The 17,971-nt window shown below is 45.1% G+C and overlaps 1 protein-coding gene and 1 long non-coding RNA gene across 2 annotated transcripts in view; one reads left to right on the forward strand and one right to left on the reverse strand.

Annotated features, from left to right (window-relative positions):
- VAT1L (vesicle amine transport 1 like) overlaps nt 1-11,365 on the forward strand; it is a 133,553-nt gene extending 122,188 nt beyond the window's left edge. Inside the window, exons 8-9 of the mRNA XM_059382098.1 lie at nt 7,259-7,342; nt 9,436-11,365. Of these exons, the coding sequence (XP_059238081.1) occupies nt 7,259-7,342; nt 9,436-9,534 (183 nt within the window). The 3' untranslated portion in view covers nt 9,535-11,365. The remainder of the gene's footprint in view (nt 1-7,258; nt 7,343-9,435) is intronic.
- LOC132005221 (uncharacterized) overlaps nt 1,007-17,971 on the reverse strand; it is a 37,300-nt gene continuing 20,335 nt past the window's right edge. Inside the window, exon 2 of the long non-coding RNA XR_009400765.1 lies at nt 1,007-1,340. This is a non-coding gene — a long non-coding RNA (uncharacterized LOC132005221). The remainder of the gene's footprint in view (nt 1,341-17,971) is intronic.

Genomic DNA, 17,971 nt, shown 5'->3' on the forward strand with positions numbered 1-17,971 from the left:
TCTGTACCTTTGTCACCTCCTTTTCTCCAGCCTAGCCCACACCCTGCTTCATTGCAAAGACCCCATGTGCAACTGGTCCAAAAGAGCAGCTGACTGAATCATTTTTCTGTCTTCCCATGTAGGTCAACTCACGGTCCCTGACATTTTACTTTTTTGGACACTCTTCCATCTAGGTCAAAATCTGGGGGCTCGCTCACTTTATAGACTCCTGGAGCTACTTGACAAAACAAAGAAATTCCAGATTTCAAGTCCACTTGCAATGAATGTGTTACTTTTCAACACCCACTGTGTATTTTAAGTCATCCCAAAGATGGCTGTTGTTAATGGGAGTGATCTTCCCCAGATGACATTGGTAGATGTGCTTCTTAATTATACTATTACTCATTTCTTCCTTTTCAAACCTTTTAATTTATCACCTAATAGGCACAGTGATCCATGGAATAACCCATCTTAATTTTTTTCCCTATTTTAGGTGGCTGGGCTTATTATTATTCATGGCACAAGCCAAATGCTTTGATTATTAAGTGGTGTCATTTGTACCCTAATGACTTTGTGCCTTTCACACCATTCAAAAGGAAATTGAAGACCATGAAACATTAAATGAGATCCCAACAAAGATTGAGCATTGTTAACTTTCATTACTCAAGTGTGAAAAAAAATGGCCTACCCAGTTAGAAGGCAACTGGAGGTGGAAAGACAGTCTAGATTTGTATGGTCCGTGTGGCCGCTGCATCCTTGCAAACTCTTTGGGAAATAGCACCGTAGGCCCCAGCCACGCTTGCCCGCAGCTTGCCCCACATTCGGGTTTGCTCTTTGTCGCCCCCTGGTCTCTTCTCAGTCTCTCTTCCCATTCCGCCCCTTCTGCTTGGAACGGTCCCTCCCCTTTTGTGTCCTAGTTACTCCCTACTCATCCTTTAACATCCCAGCTCAATTACCACCTCAGGGACACTCTCCCTGACCTTCCTTACCAGATCAAACCCCCTATTCACACTCTCGTAACAGCGTCTTAAAATTATCAAGCGGCAATCTTACATTTATTCGAGTCACTCTCTGACTGTCTGTGTCTCCCACAAGACCATACACTTCAGGAGGGCAGGGGATCTTGTAGGTGTTCACTCAACATTGTCTTCCCAGCCTTCCAGAAACCCTGCCTCCCCTCTCTTAGTTCCACGGCAGACAGAAATAAGCATGACCGAAACTACTGCTCCAAGCAAACATGGTCTGACCCCGTTCACTTTCCCGTAGATCATGCTCGAATGCCATCTTGAATGCCAGCGGACTTTGTTGGAGCAGGAACCAATGATACAGGATCAATTCGGATGGGTTGTGATCCACAGGGGCTAAATAAACAGATCAAGAACACATTTTTTTAATTGTGAGATTCTTTTTACTACGATTAACCTATTTAATAAGCAAAACTGTGAGGACGTCAGGACAGAGAGAGCATATCTGTTTCATCCGTTATACACAGCTCCTGAACGGGGCTTTGGCATTGTTTGAGTGAGTGACTGCATGATGGATGAAGAGCCGTTTTTGTTGAACGTATTAAGAAGGTGAGGAGCAGAGATGAAGCAGCTGCCAGAATGACCTGACGAGTCAGAGCGGAGCCTGGTGGTGATCTCACTGCCCGCTCCCACCATCCACTTCGGATGGCACCAAGGTAGCCTCCCCAGGACAGGAAGTATCAGAAAACACTCAGGCAGCCTCTGTGCTCAGGATCCTGGCATCGTGAGATGTTTTAATGATGTGACTCAAATTTCCTCCCACTGTCTGGATGGGACACCAGCAGGATCCCTAGCCCTGGGAAATCCAGCTGCCAACACCAAATCTGGCCCGCTGCACAGCTGGCAGTCGTATCTCAGAATGGATGCGCGGGACCATGGCCCTGATGACAAACAGACTCCACTAGGCCACCCAGACAGCACTGAGCAGGCCACCAAGAGGCAGCTGCCTGGGCCAGGGGCTCTGGGATGAGGGCCAGATGAAAGAGAAACCTCTTGTGTGGCTCTTGTGAGAGGCTCTCACTCTCTCCACATACCCACTTGCTCATTCATTCATTCATTCATTCTAGAGGCTGTCATATGATAGTCCCATGCACTGGGGTCCCTGAGGTTGGTGCCACTGTCCAACCATCTGGAGCTGCGCTCTCCAGTATGGCCGACGTGAGCCACGGGCAGCCGCTGGGCACTTGAAGAGTGGCTCATCTGAATTGAAACATGTTGTAAGTGTCAAGTATCCCCTGGATTCCAAACACATTGTACAAAAGGGGAAAAAAGCGGTGCCTGGGTGGCTCTGTGGGTTAAGCCTCTGCCTTCGGCTCAGGTCGTGATCTCAGGGTCCTGGGATCAAGCCTCACATCGGACTCTGCTCATCGGGGAGCCTGCTTCCCCCACCCCCTCTGCCTGCCTCTCTGCCTACTTGTGATCTCTCTCTCTCTCTCTGAAAAATAAATAAATAAAATACTTAAAAATTTTTAAAAACAAAAAGGAGGAAAAAGGGATATAAAATATCTTATTAAGACTTTATTATATTGAGTGTATATTGAAGTGATAATATTTTGGATTGATTTAGTTAAAGAAAATATATTATTAAAATTAATGTAAAAAGTTTCTTTTTACATTTGTTAACGGGCGTAACTGGAGAAATTTTAGAACCTCTGTAGCTCACTTCCTATTTCTACTGCATGACGCTGGTCTAGAGAGTTGTACTGTAGAGAAGAGGGGCTAAGTTCCAAACTGGGGTAAGGGTGACATTACTAGCTGGCCCAAGGTGGCAAGGGAGCCCAAAGGAGACTTGACCTGAACTGCGAGGGGCGGGGGTGGGGGACGCAGAGCAGCTTCCAACGGTTCGCATCTAAACCGGCCACAGGACAAATATGAGCTAGCTCCAGGACCAGCGCACTCCAGGAAGGAGCCCAATTTATAGAAAGGGACACAACTGAGAAGCCCAGGGAGCTTCAGGTAAGTCTCCAGTGGCCGGAGAGGGGGAGGTATACGAGAAATCAGTGAAACGAGAAAGAGCGACCGACGTTAGCTCCGGAAGATCAAGTCCAGTGCTGTCCAGCAGAAGTCCAATGAGAGCCACGCACGAATTTTTCAGTTTTGTTGTAATCACATTCAGAAAAGTAAGAGTAAAATTATGATAAAAAGTAATGGCCTCACAGTTTTGCTTTTCACTTTAGTGATATGTTTTACTTAACCCAGAATATCTCTCATGCTATCCTTGCAATATGTAATGCATGTCAACAATTCTGAACAAGACAGTGCATAGTCTGTCTTATTAGGTCTTTGAAGTTGGCCAGCTGGTTTACACTGAAGTCTGTGGTGGCCCCCGTGACTCATGGCTCCTGCATTAGGCTGTGCAGGTGTACTAGGCTTTTCTCTAGTGTAACGGGAAAAGGTTTTAAGCAGAAGTGTATCTTAGAAAAATGCCAGCCCCAAGAGAGAACAAGCAGCTTTCTGGAGGTTGTCACCATCACCAGCTTTTGGGCACTGTCACCTACAGAGATGGCTCAGTTTATAAACTGGTAATTTGGGAGCAAGGTCTCTTTTTGCAGACTCTACCTTGCGATGGGATTATCTGAGGGCAGCTTTCGAGAGCAGAGGCAGAGCCCTTTACTAGTTTTTTTTTTTTTTTTAAGATTTTATTTATTTATTTGACAGAGAGAGATCACAAGTAGGCAGAGAGGCAGGCAGAGAGAGAGAGGAGGAAGCAGGCTCCCTGCCGAGCAGAGACGCCCCCCCCCCATGTGGGACTCAATCCCAGGACCCTGAAATCGTGACCAGAGCCAATGGCAGAGGCTTTAACCTACTGAGCCACCCAGGCGCCCCCCCGCCCCGTCCCAGGTTTTGTCCAGAGTCCTGAAAAGGGGGAACTGCTCTCTCAGCAACCAAACGGTTCCAAGTGGTTCTACCCACCTTTCAGATGGTGACGGGGGCAGATTCCTTCGATTTTCACCTTTGGGTTTCTCTTCTGTGAACCCGAGGTGTGCAGATAAAAAGCAACCTATGTACCTCATACATTAAGCAAAGCCTCATACTGTGCCTGGTAAAGAATTGCTCAAAAGATTGTACTTCTTTCCTCTAAGCTGTCATCAAAAGGACTCTTTCACACGCTAAGAGCAGCAGCGTAAGAGGATGTCAACGCAGACAGCATGGCTGGGGATCAGACCACTTCAGTCACCTCTTAGGAAGACTCCTAACCCTTTCTCTATCCCCCACAGAAGAAATTTCAAGGAACCAGTTCATTTCGCAGGGCCCCCTAGGTAGCACAGCTGGTTAAGTGTCTGACTCTTGGTATCGGCTCAGGTCATGATCTCAGGGTCCTGGGACTGAGCCCCAAGTCCGCTCCACTCCCAGTGCGGGGTCTGCCTGAGAGTCTCTCTCTCCCGGGCTCCCTCTGCCGCTCCCACTTGGGCGCTCTCTCTCTCTCTCTCTCTCTCTCAAATAAATAAACGAAACCTTAAGAAAAAGAAAGAAATTAAGAAATTAAGAAAGAAAGAAAGAAAGAAAGAAAGGAAGGAAGGAAGGAAGAAAGGTCCCTAAAATATGCAGATTAGAGCCAGCCCTTCAGGGGGCTTTTTTTCTAACATCACAATAAGCTTTAACTGGTAGGAAAACAGCTTTTCAGTTTCCGTGGGCTCTGTCTTATTGGAAAAGCAGCACAAAAATTGTTCTGAATCTCCAAGGAGTTGCCAGGTGCTTAATGACTTGCCAGGGTAATCCACAACTGAATTCTGGGAAGTCATTATGTGAGACATTACCTACCACCTTCCTCTGCCTTTGAGAATCAGATGAAACACAGTCTGGGTGAACTGGAAAAAGCATCGGTTTTGAAGTCTGACAAACCTGAGTTTAAGCCACGATTCTGGCACCGATAGCCATTTCATCTTTGGACGAATTGTTTATATCTTTGAGCCTCAAGGTACTTACCTGTAAAATGGGTGTAATATAGATCTTGCAAGGTAAGAATTATGTAGGGAAAATAAGAAGGCTATTTATCTACTGCAGCACAACAAATTACCCCCAAAACGTAGAGGCTTAAAACAACATTTCTGATCACACTTTATGTGGGTGAGGAATCTGGGCATGGTTTAGCTAGTTCCTTCAGCTTAGGATCTCCCAAGGCTTCAAACAAGGTGTCAGCTAGGGATACAGTCTCATTTCCAGGCATAACCGGGGAAGGATCTGCTTCTGAGCTCTCCCATTGGTTGCTGGCAGGATCTAGCTCCTCTGGGCTTTTGGACTAAGCGTATTGGTTCCTCACTGGCTTGGGTGGGAGGTCTCCCTCAGTTTCTTGCCATGCGGTCCTCTCTGTAGGGCAGCTCCAACACGGCAGTTTGTGTCATCGGAGGAAGAAGGCAAGAAGAGTCAGAGAGAGAGACTACCAGACAGAAATCCGTCTTTTATAACCTAGTCTTAGAGGTGACATCCCATCGCTTTTGCTATATTCTGCTGGTCAGAAGCAAGTTAGGAGTCCAGCCCACATTCAAGGGAAGCAGATTATTACATGGCTGTTAAGTGTCAGGAAGAAAGGACAGTTGGGAGCCATGATATCGAAACATTCTCAGTAAATAGTTGTTATGACCAGACATGACAGCATTTTGAAAAGCAGTGTTCATCACGGAAATAAAAGAAATATATTGGCGTATGTATTAGGGTCAGGAAGTTTAACAGTCTATTAAAGACTAACAGTCTATAAAAGAAGCTGATGCTAACCAATGCTAGGTTTTCCAAAGACTATACATTTAAAGATGCATTTAACTTATATTAAATACTGATTTGAATTTCATAATCAAATAGCAATGTTTGGAGTTAAAAGGCACTAATTTCCCCTACCTAATGTTTTATCATATATCCAAATCCCTTTCTAGATACTTTAGGATGTCCATGGTATTATGGGGATGTAAATAAAATCATGCATCTCGGTTTTCTCAGTTAGCAATATTATGAAGGCTTTTAATCCTGCTGTATGTTCTTCAATAATTAGGAGCTTAATAGCGACATAATATTTCTATTCCATCGACAAATGTAAGAGCCATGGTTTACTTAACCATTCCCTTATTCTTTGATATACAAGTTGCTTCAGTGTTTTGCCATTAAAAGCAAAGCTGTGATTGAATATTGTTCGTGTGGCAAGCCCCCCCAACCCCACAATTTGGATTATGTCTTTAGGATAAGTCCCAGAAAAGAAATTAGAGTATGCACATTTTAATGGCTCTGTCAAGTTTTTATCCAAATGAGAAGAGAGCTTTGGTTTTTTGAAGCAAACACTACTCCATCAGCCCCAGACTGAATTCCTCTAAGACAGACATCCTAGCTTACTTAGAACAAAACAAAAACAAACAAACAAAAACCATGGTGTCTAGCCTACAAGAACATTTGATGAATATTTTGTAGACTAAATGAGTGAACAAAAATATTTAAAAATCTGAGACTTTAGGAAAAGTATTTAGGGTAGGTCTCTTGTAACTTTTTTTTTAAATTAAGAGATGTATTTCCATTTAGATGTCACTAAGAGATGTGGAGGACCTATTCATGCCAAGTGTTGGGTAGTAGTACCCTCTCCTTGTCTCATTTTATCCTCAGAGCAGCCCCGACAGCTCATTCTCTGCACAGCCACAGAATGAAATGCTCAAGTGCAAATCTGATGAAGGCACACGCCTGCCTTTTTTAGAGGGACTTGATCTGACAAGCCCCTATCATTTAAAGGAAAACTAGGGCTTCTTCTCTGGGGAGAATACTATTCTGGAGTAATCTCTACTTCGGTGGAAACAAAATTTCCAGCCAATAACCAGGAATAACCAAAGGGAACTTTCCTGAGTATTGGTTAGCCTAGGCAATGGGCCATTTTGGTTAAACTATGAATCAGAGTTATGTACCATTTTGGTAAGCAGGGCACAACTGACTCTGAAAAAAAATAATTGTACCGGTCAAAATTTACTCTGGCTGATGTGCCCTGTGTCTCTTAGAACTTCGCGGGACTCTCCTCCCCATCCACCCCATCCCACCCCACCCCACCCCAACTTTTGTTTTTTAAGAAAATTTCGTCTTACTGCAGGAACTATCACTTTCATTCCTTAGACCCAGAAGACCAAGTTGCTTGCACAAGCTCCTATTTGCACCCACTCTGTTCCAGACCATCGCTGGCTTAGCGGCTAACCTTGAACCACAGCGCCCCCACGTGGGCAGCGAATGGTTTGGCTTTTCCACCTGGGCGATTTCTCCCCCAACCATCACTTCACTTTTTCTCCTCTCAGGTGAAGGAAGCCATGCAACGGATCCACGACCGGGGGAACATCGGCAAACTAATTCTCGATGTAGAGAAGACCCCGACTCCACTGGTGAGTCAAAAGCAGACGGTCCGCTCAGTTCAACACAAAAGGGCCTATTGGGTGCTGGCACAGGTCAGGTAGGGGGAAATGCAAGCAGTTCTGGCTTGCGGCAGACCAGCGTAATCAGATGATCGTGCAAATGAGCGATGAGTCCCAGAACTGGGACACAGGCTAACACAGAAAGGAAGATGCTCCAGTGAGAGCGTTTCAAGAGCAATCTGAGGACAGTCAGGAAAGGACAGGACGGATCTGTGTCTACTGCAAGTGCTGTCTCTTGGCTGCCGTAAGTGGGAGGGATTCCTGTGAATACATTCACATTCACATATTCAACAGAAGGACGCCACCTGCCTCTGAGATGCCTCCTGATGATTGCACTGATTTCACTTCCTTTCGTCAGGATGACACCCTCACATCCAGGGATCCCACCAGGAGAGAAGCACATCATGCTCCCACCCTAGCCCTCTTGCAAGGGCCACTTGTAGGTGGCGGGCAATGTAGTGTGGTGGTCAACACACCGAGTGCCATCGGACCACGTGGCTTTGAAACCTGGTTCTGATCTCCTGTGTGAGACCCTGGGCAATTATTCCGCCGCTCCATCTTCAGTATCTGCATTAAGTGGAGATCGATCAGTTCTCACAAGTCAGGTGGAGTGATACAAATAAGGCATTGGCTGGTTCATACTAAGTTCTAGGGAAGGTTTAACGAAGAAAATACTTAAGAAGGGTTTTAAATTTGTTTGCTTTCTCACCTGTTTAGTTTTAAACCTGCATGAGGCATTTGTAAAAGAGAAAGAACTAAAATCTTTACATGTTTTACTCTGTGTGTGTGTGTGTGTGTGTGTGTGTGTGTGTGTGCGTGCATGTGTGTTTCCTTTTTGTTTTGTTTTGTTTAAGTGTTTCCTTGGGTTTTGTAACCTTAATGTAGTTCAGGATGATAGTCATTTCACTCAATAAAGGATGACTTCAGGAGAGGGCATTTTACAAAATGCAAGTGACTGATAACAATAGGTACTTTGTTTATTAAGTGCTTCCTAAGTCCCAGGACTCTGCCAGCAAATGTTTGAAGACAGATGAGGGGTTGAAACCAGGGAGAAAGGGGCTGGGCCTCAGGTTTTCTGTACACCTACGTTCTTAAAACACATTGACCAGATCTATTTTACCCTACCAGTAGAGGAGATCTAGAGCCATCCTGGAGAGTTTGTTGCTTTTAAGCAGGACAGTTGGCAGCAGCTTCCTGCCTGTCTCCATAACACATGAGGTCCTCTTGGGCCCTCAAGCTCTATGAAGATTTCTTTGACCATGGGGGCCTGTGAGCAGAGCAGGAGTTGAAAAGCCCAACTCTGAGTGTAAGAGCTCAGGGCCTGCCTTGGCATATGTGGTGGTCCTTGTTCCGCAATCTCAGGAGGGCTCTTATGAGGCTTTGGCTAGAACCAAAGTACACATCTTCACAGAAAAGACATTCCAACGGTGGGGATGTAGACAACAAAGTAGGTACACATGGCTGTTAGTTGTTCTGGCTGTTAGGAAGTAACAGCATCGGGAGTTGAACCCTGGCCAGTCTGAGCTGTGGATGCTATGAGTGTCCCCATTCCTCCAGCACCTGACCCCTCTGAGAGCCTCCAGCCACAGGAACCTGTTTGGACAGTATGTACACAACTGGCCAGAGATGTTGGGGAGATAACCCACCGTGGCCATTCCCTAGCTTCTTACCCCTCATGTGGAATAACTGTGAGATGTGTCCCTCACTGACTCCCAGTGGTCCCCAGCATGACTGAGCCCCAGCTGCCCACAGTAGGAGCCTACTTACTAACACGCCCTGTGCCGACTTCCCTGCCTTTTCTGCCTCATCTCCTCTCTCCTTACCTGTGCTTTCTGGAATCATCTCCCAAATTCCAAATATTTGCACTCAAATCCTTATCTCAAGAGTCTGCTTCTTAGGACACCCAACATCAGACAGCCAGTAGCACACTGCCTTCCTGGGGAAGAAAGCGACCCTAACTCTTAGCCCTCAAAGAAGTCCTTCCCAAGGGGCCTTCCTCAGATGCACGGAGAAGGTAAGAGACAGCCTGCAGACCCTCTAAAACATCCTCTGTTGACTTGCAGATGGCCAACGACAGCACAGAGACCAGCGAGGCAGGAGAAGAGGAGGAGGACCACGAGGGGGACAGTGAGAACAAGGAGCGGATGCCCTTTATCCAGTAACCCAGGACCCAGGCAGGAGAATGTGAAGGATGGTTTGGAACAAGAGGAGCCGGTCGAGAAAGCTCTTCTGTGCCCCAGTGAACAAATGCTGTAGTCCACTGTGTGTTGTGTTTGTCTGCAGTCAGCTGAGCTAAAAGCTGTTGATCACTGTTGTTTCTGAAATTAAGTGCCAAGCCCATCCCGTGCAGTATTATGTCCTTCCCCCATCTGTGTATTACACTCTCCCCTCTCCCCTACTTCAAAACCATCCATCTTTGGGTCCTTCTTGACAGTTCTAGAACAGCCTTGCAAATTAATACGAGCCCACAGGCCCAATGCCTACGAGACCAGACATGGGCAAAGACAAGTTTGGATTGAAAGGTGTTATCATAAAAGCACTGTCCAGATCCTAGAATTCTTCAGGCCAATGACACTTTTTGCTGCCAGGCACCCATGATTCTGACAAGGGCACTTGCCAATGTGGCTGGCAGAAGGAGGGTAGGCCAGGAGGTGCTTTTATAAACCTATATGTTTAGGATCTCTCCAAATAGTACTTTCCCTCTCGCCATTTAGGAATCAACTTCCTTGTATCCATTCAGTTATTTATTGGTCAAAAAGGTTGAACCACTCTCCTCTCAGACGCTGATGCTTGATCCATTCATGGGTTTTTAACCATCAACACAGGAAAGTAGATGTGGATTTTTCAGGACAGAAGATGGGTCAACAAACAGCACGAGTCTGAGAGTATCGGCCACAGAGACGTCTCCTCTGAAACCAGGTCTCATGAGCAAAATCCTCCTCCCTGCCCGCCATATATGTTTTCTATTAATTTCAAGAAAACTCAACATATGTGGGACTATTTCAGAAGTCATTACTGAGATTTGCCTACGTTTGCACACTCCCATGGGCGTTACCGATTTCGCTCTTTCAATTCCAGGTAGTTAACAGCTGCCTTGGCCGAGGATCCCCCAAGGAAGACCTCCCTTGTAGACCATATTAGGAAAAAAAAAAATCAATGAGTATCTCTTTTCTTGCCAAAGCATGTTCTGACATGTAACAAACTCTAGCGATACAATCAGCTGATGTTCAGTATCTGATGCCAAATGTGCAGTTCCTCTCCTCTAAAATATAAAATTATGGTGCAGGCTCTTTGGAAGCCCCTGCTTTTTGGAATTCAGGGACCAAACTACTTGATTATATACCACTGTCTAATTTTCCAGCTCCTAAACTCTTAAGAAACCCTATACCCCGCTGCACCACATGTCTTGAGGTGAACAGTTCCCTGAAGGAAGAGAGAGAGAGGCTCAGTGTCTCCACAAGGGGGTCCTTATTCCCTCCTCTAACTTTGGCTCAAAGGGTGACTCTTTCACTCACAAACCAAGCTGGAGACCCAAGGAGCCCACGTGATCAGCACCCTCCTCCGTCATTTGTCTTCTGGAAGACCTTGGAGGGCTCCTGACTGCCCCATCTCTCCACCAGTGAGCCTTAGGGAAGACCCAACTCTTTCCCCAAATGATGGGAAGGAATGCATTCCAGCAATTACCTTTTTATTTCCAAATTCCTTTTGTAACAAATATCACCTCATTAATCGTGTTCTTTTTTCCTATCCTAAGCTTGTTTTGGTGACTTATTTATGCCAAATATTTATCTGAAGGGATAAATTGTGAATGTACGTGTAAAATATGGGGACAAGAAAGGGTGCTGCCATCTGCTGAGCAGAGAGATGATGTATCTCAGAAGAAGACACTCACATCATGTGTTCATACCCCAGGACTCACCAATATTTCATTTCTGGGCCACTCAGAAAGATAATGTGGAGGTTTATCACCCCCACCCACCCCACATACACACACTTTCACTAAACACTGTGTTATTGGTCATATTTCTCCCCTAACCAAGCTGATAATGAGGTTTTAAGAAGAACCAGTACCCAAGTGACATTCTTGGTGAGCTGGACAGAAATGGCATTTTCTAGGGCTGGGGTAACAAGGAGACATTGGCCAAATCAGGGCTGTCCTCTGCGAGGGGAGTGGGAATCCAAAAGGCTTTTGTTCTGTCCAGAGGAGAGGTGTTAAAAAAAAAATCATGCTTCCCCAAATCTGTTTTTCAACCAGCAAAATTAATACAGTCATCACAAATAATGGCAGTTGGCTAAAGAAAACCCTTTTGTCTCTTCAGAATACCAAGTCAGAAGAGTAAACTAGAGTTTGACTATCAAGGTCCAGTTACGCCATGAGGAACAGGAGAAAGAAAATTGCCAAAATTAGTCGTTTAATGCACTCTCGTTTTAAGCACCTTCTTCCTGTCACGTGATTGGTTTTCTGAAGGAAGTATAAAGAAAGTCTCAGTTTGCCTTAAAGGAACTGTGAAGGCTTCTCTGTCATTTAAACTTGATTGGAGTGAACTGAAACATTGTCTAACGTATTTGTGGCTTTAGAGCTTTTGTTACATTGTGCCTACAAAGCAAATTATGTTTACATAAAATATATAAATAAAGTATTCAGCATAGCATAACCTCGCCTGGCATCGGTGACTCCACTTAAATAGTTGTTGGAAAAGCAGCCCCACTATTAAAATGGAAGAAGTGGGTGACTAAACAAGAAAAAAAAAACATATGTGACAGAATTTTCAAATGAAAAACTAAAGACTGTAGAGAAGATAGGAGTCAAGATGAGATGAGCCTTTAAAAGAAACATTCGAACTCACTCAAGCAAGAAAGTATAACCACAAAATAACGTAACTACTAAAGACATCATATAAAAACAACAATAATTATAATGGTGCTTATAAGGTACCTACATATGCTGTTAAGAGAGCTACATAAAATTAAATAATATTTACATTAACTTGCCTACCCTGCCAACAGCCCATTTTATAGGTGACAAGACCGAAGATTAAGGTTTTTGCACTTGGCCAAGATCACACAGCTAGTAAGTGGTGGGGTCAGGATTTCTAGCCAAGCTAGAACTCACCCTATCATGCTTCTTGGCTTAAATAGGGTGAAATACGGTGCTAAATGACCATCCCTTGTTCCCTAGAAACTCTTCATATATTGTTTCCTCTGAGTTCAAGGATATGTTTGTAAACTTGTTTTGCTTTGTAGCAAATAACATGCATATCAAGAAGCATTTTTTTTTCTAGCCCTTCATCCTAGTGTTCAGTGAGGTACTGATTTTAAAACTCACACATCTCTCTCTCTCTCTCAAAAACAAAAACAAAACCCTCATACATCTCAACCATTTTCATTTTCATGATCTAATATCCTCAAGGTAATCAAAGAGATACACAACAGTAAATCCTCAAGGCTAAGATTTCATGAAAGAGAATTCATGATTCGGGAGTCTTTACTGTGTTTCCCATATTCTCAGCAGGAAGCCAAAAAATAGACCCAAGACCCACGCCAATAAAATGCCACAGACACGTAAACCTGGATTTGCAAGGGAGAAATATTACTCACGTTGCCAGTGAAATTCCTTCAAAGTGCCTGCACAAAGGGTTTTCTTACATAATCGGATACAATGTTCACGTACTCTGTATAAATCTCACGGTCTCACTTAGCCAGTGCTGGTACACTGTCCCATTTAAACACAACCCAGCAACTAGAATCTAAACTGAAATCCACACCGTCACTTACAACTCAGAATGGGGAACAGCCATTCTTTTCAGCACTGTGAATGAGGTTTGGGTGGTAATGGAGGTAAATCTTTCAAAAGCCATCCGAGGCGCAGGGAAACGTTTGTGGAAAAGCAAGGAGGTGGGAGCTTCTGAAGGGCACACTGAGGAGTGGAGAGGAGACCCGGGGAGCTGAAGTCCACACCTGGGGATGGAGTGGGACAGGAGAAAGGGACGATGGGAAGCCAGTACCAGGTGTGGAGGTCTCCGAAGGCCAAGCCGATGATCCTGGATTTTTGTGGAAAGGAACAAGGGTGTGAGGTGGTGGTATGGCCTGAAAGTTCGGGCATGGCGGTGATTACCAAGAGTAAATGTGGGGTTCAGTGCAAACAGGGATAGGAGATAAGCCTCAATATAGCTCCAGTGGGGCATCAAGTACCTCGATTCTCTGCTGTCCTGCTTTGGGTCCTCTGGAATCAGACACTGAGTGTCAGAGCAAGGACCTGAGTACCAGCAGCAGTATTGGGAGGTGATTCCAAGAAGCACAGTTCGGGGAAGAAGACTATAGAACAGGAAAGAGAAGAAGCCAGCTCAGGGTGTGTTGATGAGCAAGTTACCACTGTGGGAGAGGTAAACAGGTCCCTGAGTTTTCTCATTTGAAAGATGAGGAAGTTGTCATATTATCCATCAATCCCCGTGCATCATTAGTAGCGGGCTGCTTCTAACAACTGTGCTGATGCCCTGATGCTCCTGACCTTCCCCTTGTGTGACTCACGCACATTACCGTGGCCAGACAATGCCCTTGGATGAACAGCCGCAAGAAGCCACCAGGATGTGGAGGAGCAGCAAGGGGATCTGGACCACATAAGTTCTCAGAGCTCCTACTGGAACTCTTCCAGGGAATTGGCTCTTCCTTCGAAAGTCAAAGGGGGACGCTGTTGAAGCTTTCCAACAACCATAGTCCAAGCTTACTAACTACTTCCCCACTCCAGCTCTCCCATCACACCACCCTTTCTGTTTTTGCTTTTTTTTTTTTTTTTTTAACAATTTTACTTATTTATGAGAGAGCGAGCAAGTGAGAGAGAGCACGAGCCAGGGGTAGGGGCAGAGGGAGAAGCAGACTCCCCACTGAGCAGGGAGCCCCATGAGATTCGATGCAGGGCTCCATCCCAGGACCCAAGACCATGATCTGAGGTAAAGTCAGCCACTTAACCCACTGAGCCCCTCAGGTGCTTTGTTTCACCCTTTATTTTGTTAATCGGTCTCTTGACTTGAAGAATACGGTTTCTGAACACAGATGGCCAAAATGCCTCCCTTCACCCAACCTTCGCTGGGACGAGTTCCCTCACTGCGGTCTTCCTGCCAAATTTCAGGTCTCATCACTGGGGCCGGAAGATCTGGGACTCTGTGCTAAATGAAGACACATGTTTGTTCAACAGATTTTTAGTGAACATTTATGGGGTGTAGGACCCTCTTCTGGGTCCTAGAAATAAGAGACAGACATCTCCTCAAGAAATTCACAGTCTAGGGGCGCCTGCGTGGCTCAGTGGGTTAAAGTCTCTGCCTTCGGCTGAGGTCATGATCCCAGGGTCCTGGGATCGAGCCCCACATCAGGCTCTCTGCTCAGCAGGGAGCCTGCTTCCTCCTCTCTCTGTCTCTGCCTGCCTCTTTGCCTACTTCTGATCTCTGTCAAATAAATAAATAAAAATCTTAAAAAAAAAAAGAAATTCACAGTCTAAAAAGAAAGAAAAATAAGTTTACAGTCTAAAACTGTGCTCTCCTGGGGCACCCAGGTGGCTCAGTTGGTTAAGCAGCTGCCTTTGGCTCGGGTCATGATTCCGGGGTCCTGGGATTGAGCCCCACATCAGGCTCCCTGCTCAGCGGAGAGCCTGCTTCTCTCTCTCCCCCTCTCTCTGACGCTCTGCTTACTTGTGCTCTCTCTCTATCTCTGTCAAATAAATAAAATATAAAAAAAAAAAACCTGTGCTCTCCAGTAAAGATATGAAGATGAGCCACATATAAAGTTAAGTTTTCTAAGAGTCAAATTAAAAAGGGAAAAAAAAATTAAATATTTTATTTAACCTAATATACAGAATGTTATCATTTCAACATATAGTCCATATGATTATTAATGAGACATTTTACACTCCATTTTTCAAACGAAGACTTCAAAGTCAGGTGTGTGTTTAACACAGCACATCTCAGTTTGCCCGGGACACACCACAAATGCTCAGTAGTGCTTGTGAGTCGCGGCATTCATTCTGGACAGGCAGGTCTAGGGAACGGGCAGAAATGGACGCCAATATATGCAACATAGCTTCAAAGAGGCAACCTCGGAGGGCAAGTGTGAGCGCACCTAGGGAGGGATCAACTCTGGGATAAAGGAGGATGTCAAGGAAGTGTACACAGAGGAAGTGATGCTTGAATGAAGTCCATTAAGAGGCGTGGGTGTTGTTCCTGAGCGTAGTGTACCTGATGCACACAGCATTGTGCCTGGAATGCAGCACCATCAACACTAACTTCTTTTCCCATTGGTTCATTCAGGGAAGAAGCGTGCGCTTGGGAAATACTCAGTAGCTCCCCCCACCTTTTTTTAAACAATAGGAAATATATAGATCTCAATGTTTCACTTCTAATTTGATTGTGGGAGAAAAAATAGGACTGAATGTTTGTGACTCTGCGAAATTCCTATGTTGTAACCCTCCCTCTTTCCCGTGGGATGGTATTAGGAGGTGGGCTTTCAGGAGGTAATCAGGATTAGGTGAGGTCATGAGGGTGGACCCTTATGAATGAGATTACTGCCATTAGGCAGTAATTACTGCCATTAGGAGAGTCCAGAGAGAGCTTGCTCCCCCCCCCCGCCCCCCTTACGTGTGGATACAAAGATACTGGCAGTCTGCAACCAAAAAAACAGCTTTCCCTAGACCTTGACCATGTTGGCATGCTGATTTTGGACTTCCAGCCTCGAGATGGTAAGAAATACATTTCTGTTGTTCAGAAGCGACACAGTCTATGATCCTTTGTTACAGCAGCCTGGGTTGTCAAAGACAAAAGTGTTTTTGCCTTCCTGCCTTGAGCAGAATGAATACAGCTCCTACTACCAGCCAAGGGAAGATCCTGGGAAATACGTCCCATGAGTTATTCAAATTGGCACCCAAACATCCAGGCAAAGGAGTGACTCAGACGGGAGCAACTGTACCCTCAAACACCACAAGCATCCATACCCACATGTGCGGTGATTAAGAGCATAAGACTTCGGATCTTGCAAATTGGGGATCAAATCTGGGCAAATTGCTTGGCATTTGAGCTTTCCCCTACTAAAATGGGGATAATCACATTGTCTATGGCCTCAAATTGTGATGAAGATCAAATTTAACTGTGTATGTGTAACCAGACTGAAACCACAACCCACAAGTTCCAGTCTGGAAGCCAGATGGTAAATGCTTTCAAACAAGGTTTTCCATTTACTCAACAAACATTAATCAAATACCTAGAATGTTTTCAACAAGGTATATATTTTTTAAAGATTTTATTGATTTATCTGACAGAGATCACAGGTCGGCACAGAGGCAGGCAGAGAGAGAGGAAGGGAAGCAGGCTCCCTGCTGAGCAGAGAGCTCCATGCAGGGCTGATCCCAGAACCCTGGGGGGACAAACCAGAACCCTGGGATCATGACCCGAGCCGAAGGCAGAGGCTTTAACCCACTGAGCCACCCAGGCACCCCACAACAAGTTATTTTTAATGTCTTAGGAAAAATAAGAAATACATAGCCTCTGTCATCCAAAAACCTACACTTTAATGATGTGATAACAAATAAATTCTATCTCTTCTGCAAATGGCACTTTATTTGTAAAGCCTGCCTTGGACTTTTATGTGGTAAAGAGTGCTATAATGGGTGAATAATGTCCATCGGGAGCAAGTGAGGAGAGTTGTCCAGGGGAAGTAACTATCTTTCGGTGTATGCGTGGGGAACCACAGGGCAGGCTCAGAGAATGGTCCATTTAGCTATTGCATGCACCGAGAGGAGAGACAAAAGACGAACAAAACTGCATTATAGAAATCCACAAAGGTCCCTCCGATACTAAAAGCATAGGGATTAATCAAGGGATTACTAGAGAATGGTCTCAGGCAAGAGACTAGGGAGTTATCTTGCAAAAATAGATTTCACCATTTTATTTGGTCCAGTTTGGGGTCCAGGCAGAACAGATTGGGAAGGGGGACATATTGGTACAACCGCTCTTTGGTTTGTCCCCCAAGGCCAATCCATTGGGGGACAAACTGCTCATGAATTAAAGTACCTACTAACCCAGCATGAGTGGGAAAGGAAGAACACCTCTTTCTTTCAGGACTGATAAGACAAAGAAGGCTGGTGATGCAGGCTCTTCCTGAGGACTGGGGGACGTGTGTCCATGGGAGATACCCAGAAAGTAAATCACCACGTATCAGAGCTGGGCATCAAAACTAACAGAGGCCCCAGATGGCACGCTCACAAACACACTCATGAAGATGGGAAATCACTTTCAAAAAACCGTCCCAGTTTAGCATTCAGAGATTTCCATAGAATGAATTCAAATCAAGGCAAACCACAAAAACAAAACTAACATTTACTGAAGATTTGCTATTTGCAAAGCATTTTTACACATACCTTCACTGAATCAAAACAATTCCTTGGAAGAAAAAAAAAAAAGGCAGCAACCCTGCTTTCAGATAAGGATACTACATTACAGAGAGGTCAAGTGGTCGGCCCATACTTGCTCAGCTGGGGAAGATGGGGGCCAGCTCTTCCAACTTAACACCTCCCAGGTAAGACGGCCACTCCCTTCTCCTCTGGACAAAGAACAACTT

Source organism: Mustela nigripes, chromosome 17, assembly GCF_022355385.1.
Source record: "Mustela nigripes isolate SB6536 chromosome 17, MUSNIG.SB6536, whole genome shotgun sequence".
Taxonomy (NCBI): domain Eukaryota; kingdom Metazoa; phylum Chordata; class Mammalia; order Carnivora; family Mustelidae; genus Mustela; species Mustela nigripes.